Genomic DNA, 13,259 nt, shown 5'->3' with positions numbered 1-13,259 from the left:
GAGGAACTTGGGCTTTAGTCCTTGAGCATAGGGAAGCCATTGAGGGCTTTTAAGCACTGGGCAGGCTCTGATCCAGCACAAGGTCTGGGGCCTTTGAGTCGAGTTTCAGACAGAACTTAGACTTTGGCCAAAGTGAGGAAAATTATTTCTCTTGAAGGTTTTTGGGGGAGATTAAAAAAATGTCGTGGCCGAACAGTCTACAGGCCACTAAAGAAGAGAACACACAATTAATTTGCAGACACAAAAGGAGCCTAAAATAAGGAACAAAGGTTGAAAACTGCGCTTTGAAAATGGCAGACCTCGCTTTGTTTCCCATTGGGCCACTTACACTAGGCAAGAGACCTTGAGCCAGTCAGCTTGTCAAGCTCTTCTGAGCCTCAGTTTTCTTGATCTTGAAAACCAGGATTGCAGTTAAACGTACCACAGCAGAATTGTGAGGGGGTCATGAAAGGGAGACCCTTAGCAGAGTGCCTGCACTAACAAGCGCTCTGCTCAGTAAGGAGTAGTTACTTGGTTGGGATGAAGGGGTCATCAGGTAGCTGGGCACCAAACGTACAACCTAGCAAAACCACATTGGAGGGAAGAGAGGCGGGGTCTGGGTGCCTTTCCTCCTTTCAGCTCCCTGGTGCTGCTGGAGCCTGCCGCCGCTTAAGAGTGGTGATCAAGAGTTGCCCCAACGGCCGCCGGGGATTAGCCTCAACTGGGGCGGGGAGGGCCGCGTGGGGGAAGTTGGCAGACGCGGGGGAAGAGGAGAACTCGCTGAGCCCGGGCCCCAGAAGCTCGGTGGCGAAACTTTGACGCCTTCTATTTAAAGTCTCGGGGCTAGCCCGCCCCCGGGGCCGGGAACCCGAGCCGCCCGCTGGGGCAGGGCAGGGCCGGGCCGGGGCCAGAGACGCAGTCAGAGGGAGAACACCAGGCGCGCGCGGGCGGCTCCGGCTCCGGCTCCAGCTCCGGCTCCGGCTCCGGCCCGGCAGAGGCACGATGGCGAGCAGCGACAGCACCTACGCCGCGGAGAGCCCCCTCGGCTCCGACGGGGACGAGGAGGCCCCCCGAAGGCTGGAGAGCGACGAGGAGTCGGAGAGCGAAGAGGACGAGACGGCCGCGGAGTCGGAGGAGGAGCCGGACGCCAGGTAGCGTGCGCCCCTCTCCTCAGGCCACGGCCCGAGCGCTCGACCTGCCGCGGGCCTGGACTCGAGGGCAGGTGCTTCGCAGGGAGACGCCGCACGCCTTTTTCTTTTTTCAGCGCTAGCGTGCATTTCCTCCCAGCTAAGCACTTTCTCTCAGGGGGTGTTGTCTTGGTAAGGAACTTGAAGGTGAAAGCGCTTGCTGTCAGCTGGAGTGACAGGCCCGCCTGCAGCAGCAAAGTTCATTACCGCCCCCCCTTCCTCCTCCTCCCCTCTCACCCCTCCGCCAAGCAACTTGTGACTTGGTGCTTTTGTTTATCACTGGGGATTTACTTAGGGTCCTGCCTAACTGCAGAAATGTGCTGAACCGCTTACATTGGGCCCAAGGCCTAGGAGCAATCATAAAAGCCTGAGCGGGAAGAGAAGGGGATATGAAGTGGGGGTGGAGACGGAGAAGGCTGCTCCAGAGCCTTCAGATGACTGACTGGAGGTCTCTCGGAACCTGGACTGGGTCTCTGTAAGAGGACTTTAATTTGGTACAGAGGCTCGTAAATTACTTGGAGAAAAACGCGAGTTTCAATAACCCCTCTTCTTAAAATCCTGCCTTTTTTTTTTTTTTTTTGGTTCCAAATATCAATGTTTCAATGAATGTGATTACAATTAGGCAATACTGTATAAAAGTACGAGTCTCCTTCCACTTCCATCTCCCAGCTTCGTGTAGGCCCTAAAATGAGAATAGTAGGACTCATCTCCTATTTGAATTTGTTTCTACTTTCCCATGTTCTCTTTGGGGGTAAATCTATTAATATCAGTAGAATGGCTTTGTAGGTGACAGAAGGACGTGCAACATTTCAGAATGCCCCTCTTACTCAAAGTTAAAAGTTCTGTGCAACCAAAGCCCGCAGAGCTGAATAGCCCAAAGAGTACCACTGATGAAGAGGAAGTTCAGTCAGTTTAGAAGTCTGGAATGTTGGTCCCATATTTACCTCGTAACTGTCAAGTGGGAAGCAGGCACATACTTGCCCTCAAGGATTTTATGGAAGAAGTTAGAGAGCAAATGGGGAGCACGAGTCTCTCTGCTACATAAATGAGAGGGGCAGGGAGGAAGACCGTGTATACCGCAGAAGATTGGAAGAGAGTATGTAGATCTGTGAGTGCTTCGGCAGTGGGCATGACCTGGGCTTTAGTGAGTAGGCAGGAGATGCAGAAAGGAAAAGGGGAAGAGAAGATACCTGTGGGAAATGGAACAGGAAGTCATGACCTGTGATTCCTGGACAATATGGAGAAGGGAAATCAGTCAATCCCAGCCTTTATAACCCTTCCTACTTAATGGTGCTCAGGATCCTTGTATCCTTGCCCAACCAATATTTACCAACTTGAGAATTTGAAAACTCATTTATTCTAAAATGGGAGCAGCTGACAGTGATTTAAAGCACCAGGCTGAGGTTTCATTGCCCTTTGACAAAGGTCAGGATCTTCAGGTGAAAAATAGGATTTATCTGCTGTAAATTTCAGCTTGCTCTGACTACAGATGGTAAGGTGGACATCAGGGCAAGAGTCAGAATTAGTTGAGTGAGGGCAACCAGAGAGAATAGGGTTAGGGGTGGAGGCATTGTTGATTTTTTTAATTTTTTGGATTTGACGACATGGGTAACAAGAAATCAGTAAACTTCGGAGCAAGATTTAGGAATACAGACTGAAGTTATGGAAGGATTACTGACAGCAGATTGAAAAGTTTGTTTTAGAAGGACTCAGATCAGGGAGACAGTAGCAAAGAGAAAGAAAGATGTGTAGGGATTGAACCATGGTGAGGGCCAGAGGAAAGGAGATGGGAACCATAGCTAGAGGTAGAGAGATGTCAGTGGGCAGGATGTCTCAGGGACTTTTTTCCTACCTCGAAGTGTTGTCAGAAATCAAACTATTTTGTTGTGTGTAAGTTTACAAATATGGCCCAAAGTTCTTTTTTTTTCCCCTTGAGGCTAGAGGTGAGAACTTAGAATATTCTCTAAAGGATGGGAGGTCAGAATGCTGTCCCATCATTCTTAACCCCTTCCTCTTGGCTATTCCACCAAAGTTGTACAGTTATAAGTAAGAGAGTCCACTCATTCTGTGCCAGTCTTAGTGCTGAATGTTTACGGATGTTTTCTCATTTAAACCCTCCCAGCAACACTATTCGATGACTGTCCTTTTATAGAGGAGGAAACTGAGGCTTTATATAATTTACTGATGGTATAAGGCATATACTGATTGTGTAAGAACCTGAAGGTTAGGGGTGCCTGGGTGGCTTAGTCGGTTAAGCGTCTGCCTTTGGCTCAGGTCATGATCCCAGGGTCCTGGGATCGAGCCCCGCATCTGGCTCCTTCCTTAGTAGGAAGCCTGCTTCTCTGTCTCCCTCTGCCTGTTGCTCCCCCTGCTTGTGCTCACTCTCTCTCTGTCAAGTAAAAAAAATAAAAAAAAAAAAAAAAAAAAAAAAAAAGAACCTGGAGATGAACCTGGGTTTGCTTCCTCCAGGCCACTGCTGGACTTTCACTACCTCCCTTCCTTTGCAGGAGAGAGACCCTTACTGTAGGTGAACCTAGAATAGTCCCAACTAGCTTCTACCTTGAAAAATTGGTAGACCTCATCTCTTTGAATAATAGTGGGAGATTTCCCCCATCTTGAATGGAAAAGTTGTTTGCATTTTCTTGAGGTTGGAACCATTCTCAGAAGTTAAATTACAAACTGTTTTTTTTTTTTAACTAAGAGGCAGTTAATAGTAAATAAATAGAAATAGCCTAATAGTAACAAAATGATTGATTACTGTGTCAACTTTATGTGATATTACTAAACCATTATTAAAATGCTGTTTATGAAGATTTCTAACAACATGGGAAGTATGTATTTTGAATATGAAGGAAGTGTTCATTTTATAATTTAGAATGATCTCACTATAAAATAAGAATTGGAAAAAGGCCTAAAATGTTAATAAAGTTTCATAAAAGGTTAATAAAGGTTAACATAATAAAGAATATAATAAAGGTTATGGTAAGTTTTATTAACCTTAAGTTTAAAAAAGGTTAATAGTGGCTGTCTCTGAGTGATGGGATAATGGTTGACTAAAATTTAAAAAAAAATATGTATTTTTTGACTTTTCTATAATGAACAGGTAGTACAATTTATTATCAGAAAAAGTGAACTTAAAAATTCAAAAGGCACAATGTAATCTTCTTGTAAACCTTTCTTTACACTTTCAGGAATGGTAGATGGAATTATCTGTAGTGACCTTTTTGAATCAAGGAAAAAAATTCCCTTTAATTACAACACACTTACACATGCCAGTGCTTGCATTGAATCAGAGAACTACCCTCCTGATGTATTATTTAGTGATACGAGTATGATATATCGCATGAAGAAGCCTGAGTGAACTTATCAGCCATTCTATCCTGGGCAAATTCCCGTTTTTCTTGGAGCCTCAATTTTCTCATCTGTAAAACGGTAGTAAAAATTCCTAATTTATAAGGTTGTCATAGGATTAAATGAACTATGTGAATATTTGTAAGAGTACTTGCCTTTAGTAAGTTCCCAATGAGTTTTAGTTTCTTACCTCCCTTCAGATGAACCATTACTGGCAGCCAAGCTTTATCTTCTGCCCACCTTCATCAGTGAGGGGAGAGTGAAAGTCTCCCATTCTAACATGAGTCATGATCCTATTTCACTTTGGCTATTATATTTTCATTCATTCACTGAACATTCACAGAATGCCTACTAATTGCCATGGGCCATGCAAGGTACTAAGGAAACAAAAATTACTAAGAATCCATTACTGTTACAGTTCACGGTCTCATTGGAGAAACAGAAAAACACAATTATATCATTAACTGTTATAGGAGATTTAAGGGAAAAAGTTCTGTAGGAAGTATCTGAAAGTAGGGATCAAGTCTTGGGATCCATCCTCCCTGGAAGGATTGGGGAAGGCTTCCTCAGGGGTCTTTGGAGCCAGCTATCCAATCATAATGAGGTGCCTAGAAAGCTAATAGTTTGTGAATATTGGAGAGGGATTTTTGCGTTGCTAAATCTTTATATAAAAGCTAGATGTAGGGGTGCCTGGGTGGCTCAGTGGGTTAGAGTCTCCGCCTTCGGCTCAGGTTATGATCCCAGGATCCTGGGATCGAGTCCCTCATCGGGCTCTCTGCTCAGCAGGGAGCCTGCTTCCTCCTTTCTCTTTGCCTGCCTCTCTGCCTACTTGTGATCTCTGTCTGTCAACTGAATAAATAAAATCTTAAAAAAAAAAAAAAGCTAGATGTAGAGAGCAACTCTATAGAAACCACAGGATTTTTGAGCTGGGAGAAGCTTTAGAAGCATCCTTTCCCAGCCAGTCCTTTTGCAGTTTCTGAAACTAAATGTCAGGGGACATTTGTTCAAAGTCACACAGGTTTTTAGTGGTAGAACTGGGACTAGATCCAGAGGCCTCAGCTCCAATCCGATGTTCATTAGTTTATTCATTCAACAAATATTTATTGAATAAAGTGCCAGACACTTTGCAGGCACAAAGGATATGGCAGTGAACAAAATGAACAAAGTTTCTTCCTACCTGGGAGTGACTTTCCAGTTCAGGGAGACAAACAAATATCTAATATGCCAAGAGGCAATAAATGATAGGAGGACAAATACAGCAGGATAAGGGTTATGCTGTTTTGGATACGTTGGTGAAGAAGGCCTCTCTGAGAAGGTCACACATGAGCAGAAAAGGAAGGAATGAGTGTTCTTAGAAAAGGGAAGAGTGGTTCCAAGGGCACTGAGGCAGGAACACGTGGGGCTTGTTTGAGGACACAAGGAGGTCAGGTTGCTGGAGCAGAGTAAATAAGGGGGAGAGTGGTGGGAGGGGAATCCAAGAGGTAATTCGTTTGCAGATCAGGTAGGGCTTTATAGACGATAGTAAGGACTTTACATTTTATTCTGAGTAGAATAGGAAGCGGTATTCGGTTTTCCACATCGCTCAAGCTTTAAAACAAACAGGAAAAACATGGTGATCTCAGTATTCCATTCAACAGTAAGGGCCTATATGTGCATGTATTCATTAGTAATTACTGGACGCAGACTGTGTGCCAAACACTGTGCTAAATGTTTCAAATGCATGGTCTCCTATAATGGAGGGAGCTATGTAAATAGGCACTCATTATTTTTACATTTTTCTGACTGGAGACCAGTGAAGCCTGACCCTTTTAGTCTTTCTGACCAATCCCTTAGAAATTTTTCAGTATTTTTGCTTACAAGCATTTTCTGTTGTTCAGTTTTAATTTCTCTATTTAAGCACAGAGGATTTTTGCCACAGCACTACCCAAAACTTAAAATCATCTTGAATTGCAGTTTTACTAGTGCCTGTAGAAATAGGTCTGTCTGAGCTGATAGGAGTCAAATTATTAGTGACATTTACATTTACCTAATCATCATAAGAAAACTTTCGGAAGGTGAAGGGAGCTTGTAAGGGGTTTTTGTTATTAGTAGGGAGCACTCTTGTTTCCATATGTCTATTTATAGGCTGTCTTCCACTGCTGTGCTTATCCAGGTGTTTTGACAAGTGTGTTATTTGAGCCAGCCCTCTTTTGAGGTCAGTGAAAAGAGCTGAGATGGGAGGGGTGACTGCTCAGGATGCCAGAGACTGAGGGAGGAGAGAGTATAAAACAGGCCCTTGGAGCCAGAAACTGAAGAGCTATTTAAATATTGGCTGCATGGGTATTACATGCCCTTGGTTAGACTTTGACTCAGTGTAGGGAATGCAGCAAGAGTTGGATTTTTTTTTTTTTTTAAACAACAAACCTATTAATGTGTGGAACATAGGGACTATGACTATAGAATTTTGCAAATATAGAAGAAATGTGTCTTATATTTCCTGGATAGTCGGAACCTAGGCTTAATGAAAACCTTGACTCAATTCAGACAATATAACCAAATTTCCCTTCCTACCAAGAAAATGTAGAGAACCAGGTATAAGAGACTGGATGTAGAGTAATCTTTGGCTTAGGTCAGCATTATCCAATGAAAATATAATGTGAGCCACATGTGCAATTTAAAATTTTCTAATAGCCACACTAAATGACATAAAAACAAAGGGGGGAAATTAATTTTAATAACTTATTTAACCTCATATCCGAAGTATTATCATTTCAACATGTAATCAGTCTAAAAATTATTAATGGGCTACTTTATATGTATTTATGCCAAGTCTTTGAAATTTGATGTGTATTTCACTTTTCAGTGCATCTTGATTCCTCCCTCACAGCTCCATTTCAAGTACCCAGTAGCCACATGGGTCTACTGGGTACCATATGAGACAATGCATGCCTGATGATACCTAGATGTCCATTAGCTTCACTGGAATCCATAGGTCTTCTCCTGAAGATGTATATGCCAGGCCCTGTGCTAGGCACCAGGAGCATGAAGGTGATTGGGTGGCATGGTTGCTTCTCTCAAGGAGCTCAATCTGGCACGGGGAAGCAGTTAGCTCCAACATAATGTCATAAGCATTACACTAAGGATATTAACAAAGGAATAGAGAAAAGACATATATTCTTCTTCGTCTTCTTCTTCTTCTTCTTCTTCTTCTTCTTCTTCTTCTTCTTCTTCTTCTTCGATTTTATTTATTCATTTGAGAGCAACAGAGCACAAGCCAGGGGAAGGGCAGAGGGAGAGGGAGAAGCAGACTCTGCTGAGCAGGGAGTCCGATGTGGGCTGCAGTCCCAGGACCCCGGGAATCATGTCCTGGGCCAAAGGCAGACACTTAAATGACTGAGCCACCCAGGCGTCCCAAGACATACATTCTTCTTAAAATTAGATTTAGAAAAGTTTTGCGGAGGTAATACAGCAGCTGGGCAGAAAGATATTTCAGACACAGTATGTGTTTAGGTATTCCTTTAGCTCCTTGTTCCAGCTCTTGTGCTGCTAATTGCAGTTCTCTCTAAGCTTTCTTTTTCTTCTCTAGAAGCCCTCAGGATTTTGAGGCCTGAGAATGTTGAATGAATAAGTGTATGTCAAGAATAACAACGAATGAATAAGCAAGTGAATTGTCAAATCATCCCGACTCCTGTGAGAAGCAAATTTAGTTGGGAGGTTGAACCCGTTAGACTAGAGAGAATTTTGGTGCCATTCGTTTAGGGGAACTGACAATGTCCAGTGACTCTGGAAACACAGTAGCTTGGAGGGGACGGTGATAAGTATGGAGGGATTGTTCAATTAGGATGTCTGCAGTCATCATTCCCACCTTCTGTGACTTGTTGGAACGCCTCCCCTAGACTGATCCTTGAGCCAGATCATAGATGGGAGGATAAGAATAGGCTTTGCTTTTTGTCCAGAGAAAAGTTCTCTATTATGGCAACTGGAGTGTATTCAGTTCCAAAATTCCATATCCTAATCTGATAAAGTCCAAGATATGTGGGAAGATTAATTGATGCTACTGTTGTCTACCAAACTGAATGCTCCAGACCTTCTTATGGAGCCATTAATATGTTTTCTTAGTTTGATGATGCTTCTCTTTAAAAAAAAAATTCAGGGGCGCCTGGGTGGCTCAGGGGGTTAAAGCCTCTGCCTTCGGCTCAGGTCATGATCCCAGGGTCCTGGGATCGAGCCCCGAATAGCGCTCTCTGCTCAGCAGGGAGCCTGCTTCCTCCTCTCTCTCTCTGCCTGCCTCTCTGCCTACTTGTGATCTCTGTCTGTCAAATAAATAAATAAAATCTTAAAAAAAATTCACATGATGCTAAACAAATTTATGTTCACCACAAATTTCATCTAAATGGCTGATTTCAGTAGGGCACTTAAAATTGTCGATTTGTAAATAAGATTAATTTCCTCCTGGTATGACTTTGTTAAATTAACATTTGTTAAATGGAGCATAGGGGGCCAGATGGTGAGCCATTGTTCTTCAAAAGGCCACAAGAGAAATAGCAGTAGAGAAGTTTATTACTCCAAGACCTGGAGGAAGTACATGGCATAGCTCAAGGGGCCACACAGGGAGGTCAAGGCAGAGGGCAGAGAGGAGGTCAAGACCTGGGACATAGGCCTTTATTAGGGTCCATGAGTGGAAGATTTTGGGGCTTCCTGGGCTAAGACTGGATCAGTCAATTCAAACTAAAATGAGTGTGGTTTCGGTAAGTTTCATGAGGTTCTTATCTGGGGCATGCAGCAGAGAGGCATTGAGGGTGGGGGAGATTGTTGATCACAAGAATTGTTGGGGAAGTCATATCAGGAACTTCCAGGGTCATGTGACTCTTCAGACAGTTACCCAGGGCATGTGCCAGCATGAGAGAGGCTGCTGTCTCTTCAAGGCTCTTGCACGTCACTTAGACAAACAAAATGGATGCTGAGACAGCAATACCTGGGAATGGCTTAGCCAAGCTCGTGACACCTTCAATTTCAGAAATGTACCTTCTATAAGAAAAGGGGCACATTCTGCAAATATTTATTAAGAAACTACACAAAGTGAGTGAACCAAACAGAATCCCTAATCTTTAGAGTTCAGTTTCTGGAGAGGGCAGACAGTAAACATAATCTCATGTGCAATTAGTTGAAGTGAACACACTGGTAAAATGAACTGGGCCTGGGGAACTGAGGTGAGGGTCTACTAGGACCCTGGCCCATCAAGTCTCAGAGCCTAAAGCTTCCCTGCTCATTTCCCTGTGAGTTTTGTGTCAGTCTCTGGGTCCATCTGGCTAGCCCTTCTCTCTCTGCCGGCAGAAGAATGTTTCACTGTTCTGGGTCCAAGTCTGGCAGGAAAGCCTGGCTGCTGCTGGCACTTAACCTGGAAGGGGCCTTAGCATCATTTCCCTGAGTTACGTTGCTGATGAGCAAGCAGAGACCCAGAGAAGGGAAGGGAAACCAGTATTTACTCAAGGAATAGCGAGTCTATTCCTTGCACTGTCACTTGTTATTTTGAGTTATTTTCACAATAACTGTATGATATAGGCATTGTTTCCATCTCTGTTTTATGGGAAGAGAAAATGGAGGCTTAGCAGTACTGAGTAATTTATCTAATGTCAGGCAGCTGGAAAAATGTGCTAGGATTCTAGCCCTAGTCTAATGGCAGAGTTAGTGCTGGAACGGTCATGAGTTCAGGGCTCACCTCAGGATTTTATGTATGTGTACACAGTATACACAATCTGGTCTTTATTAGTCAATTTCTTTCTTTTTCACTTGAGTGTAAAATTACTTTAAAAAAATTTGAATTTCAGTTTGCTTCTAATTTCAAAAGCAAAGCATAAAAGATCCAGAAAATCTACGTAGTAGCAAATTCTGACCAGCATCTTAGCATATTAAATTTCCTAGGGTGTAATGGGGAGAGAAGCTCTTGTGTTTAAAAATAGATATTAGTCAATCTCGTGTGATTGAATTTTCATAAGGTCAAACAGTAACACCAAAATAACTTCTCTACATGTTCTAGGGGATCATATGATAAATGTTCAATAGGTATTTAATATCTTTAAAATTCGGATCCTTTGTTTAAAAGAATTTTTGGATTTAGCATGGTACACTTCAAAGGTTGCTTTTCTAGTGTGTGTTTGTTTGTTTTCAGGAGACAATGAGGAGAAGAGTGAGACCAATGTGGTCTTTGTCTCCTCTTAGAGTTTTTGGATCTCCAAGAAGGGCTTCAGGAAATCCCCTCTTCATCCAGCACCATTTGGGGCATAAACCAGGTTATAATGGAAAAACATGTGATAGGATTGAAAAGACCTGGATTATCATCCTGGTTCTGTACTTGCTGTGTGACTTGGTGCGAGACATTTAACCTCTCTGTGTTGAGTGTTGCATAGACCTCAAGGCCCTGCCTGACCTGCTTACCTCTCGCAGCTCCTCTCACACTCTTCTGCGATGTTCACAACCCCCACTGGCTTCTTTCAGAACCTCCAGCGTGCTCAGCCTCTTCCTGCATGCTTGTCTTTGACTTGCTCTTTCCTCTCTCTGGTGCTTCTTCCCCAGACCTGCTCTCCAGGTGTCAGTACCGATGATGAGAGAGTTTCCTCAGCCATTCTGCCCATCAGGCCCTCTTCTTAACTTTCACTATCACATTATTCACTATTTCAGATTGCTCTTCATAGCACCATCACTATCTGAAATGGTGGGTTTTGTTTGTTTGTTTATTCATTGTTTATTGCCACCACTAGAGGGAAGCTCCATGAGGGCAGGGGCCTTGTTTCGCTTCTCTGCTGCGTCTCCAGTAGCTAGGACACGGGGTCTGGTGCACAGTAGGTGCTTAAGAAATGGTTGTTGAATGGACAAGTGGTTGGAGCTCACCATGAAACATTTCATCCCAGGGCCTCAGGTTTCCTTCTCTCAGATCAACATCGCTTATACCATCACAGTCTTAAATCATTTTGTTCCTGGGTGCCAAGACAAGGGCACAGAGAATGAGAGCTCACAAGTGGTCTTTGAATTTGGCAAAAGGCCAGCCACATAGAGAGAAATTAAGGACAGAAGTGCTCACACCTTTGAGAGGGTTGAAAGTTTAAACCTGTCAGCATCTGGTTTAGATTGGATTCCCTTTTGAACAAACCCCTTCCAATACTGGACCTAAGACACTCTCCTGGGATTAGGGGGCATCAGAAAAGGGAAAGTGGGTGCTTAGGAGTGAGAGGGCACCAACGGCCCTTTAGAGCTACAGTTGCGGTCCTGCTCAGAGGAATGAGGGAAGACTATTACCTAGGACACTGCAGAAAACAACTTTCTTCATGCCCTTGACCTCAGATCACTTATAACTCTGGGACAGAGGGATAATCTTATTTCCCTGACTCTGAGAATCCAGGATGCAAAAGGAGGAGTGGGAAGAAAGCGTACACAAAGTCGGCAGTGTTGATATATGAACTGAAATTGCCCAATAACAAAATGTGTAGTTAAATCGGCTGATAGAATTAGGACTCCTACTCCATTTATATACTTGGCTGGAAGAAAATCCCTGGATACCAACCCAGGTTGACGGGAGATGCAGGTCACACAGCCTTTGTGGACCAAGGCAGAGAGAGGACTGCCAGCAGCAGAAAACTGGGGCCTTAGCATCTGAATAACTTCCAACAAGCAATGGCCTACTTAATCTTAGAGTAGAATGGCAAGAAATGGCAACCATTTCTTAGAGTTTTCTTTCCATTTCTCTCTGCTCCAGTTCTTACCTGCTACTCAAACTGCCAGAGTTTCCACTTGTCATAAGTTCCCCTGGACTGAGTTTGCAGAGCTTAGGAGTTGAGAACCATAAATTCAGAAAGCCAGTCTCCCAAACAGTTTTCCATTTGTCTTATGTGAGTGCTTTTCTCTGGGTGAGGGGTGGGGCCTTGGGTTCTAGTCTGCGTCTGTCAGGTTTTAAGTTGCAATAGAGGCTAACTGTGACCAATTTAAGCACAAAATGACTGTATTCACAGAATACTGGTAGTTCAGAGACTCATGAGAAGTGTGGAAAAGAGGAATTAGCCAGGAACAACAATTAAAACCATGCCTCAAAACTGGTCTGGTGAACTATAGAACTCAATCATAAAAAGACAAATAACCCAAATTTAAAATGGGCAAAGTATCTGAACAGGCAGTTCTCCAAAGAAGATAGACAGATGTCCAATGAGCACATGAAAAAAGTATTCAGTATCATTAGCCATCATGGAAATGCAAATCAAAACCACAAGATACCACTTCACAGCTACTCTAACTCTAACTCTAACCAAAAAAGACAATAATAGGTATTGATGAAGATAACAGGAAAACCAGACCCTCATACACCACAGGTGGGAATGTAAAATGGTTACAACTGCTTTGGAAAACAATCTGGTAGTTCCTTTAACAGCTAAACGTTGAATTACCATGTGATGCAGCAATCCACTCCTAGGTACATACCCAAGAGAAATGACCAGATCTGTCTGCATAAAGCTTGTTTACAAGTGTTCATAGCAGCATATTCATAATAATCAAAAAGTGGAAATGACTGAAATGTCCATCAACCCATGAATGGATAAAGAAAATATGATACATTCATACATAGGACATTATTTGGCCATAAAAAGGAATAAAGTATTGATTTATGCTACATCATGGATGAACCTTGAAGACAATACGTTTAGAGAAAGAAGACGGACATAAAGGACTACATATTGTCCATTTCCACATTTACGCAAGGTCCAGAAGAAGCAAATC

At 43.2% G+C, this 13,259-nt stretch overlaps 1 protein-coding gene across 1 annotated transcript in view; it reads left to right on the top strand.

Annotated features, from left to right (window-relative positions):
* The first annotated feature begins 816 nt into the window (after positions 1 to 816).
* CMYA5 (cardiomyopathy associated 5) overlaps positions 817 to 13,259 on the top strand; it is an 89,043-nt gene continuing 76,600 nt past the window's right edge. The window contains exon 1 of the mRNA XM_032847747.1: positions 817 to 1,130. Coding sequence (XP_032703638.1) covers positions 982 to 1,130 — 149 coding nt within the window. The 5' untranslated portion in view covers positions 817 to 981. The remainder of the gene's footprint in view (positions 1,131 to 13,259) is intronic.

The sequence above is a fragment of the Lontra canadensis genome, unplaced genomic scaffold, assembly GCF_010015895.1.
Source record: "Lontra canadensis isolate GAN:19392208 unplaced genomic scaffold, GSC_riverotter_1.0 scaffold4, whole genome shotgun sequence".
Classification (NCBI taxonomy): Eukaryota; Metazoa; Chordata; class Mammalia; order Carnivora; family Mustelidae; genus Lontra; species Lontra canadensis.
This window is presented reverse-complemented; position numbering and strand designations above follow the sequence as displayed.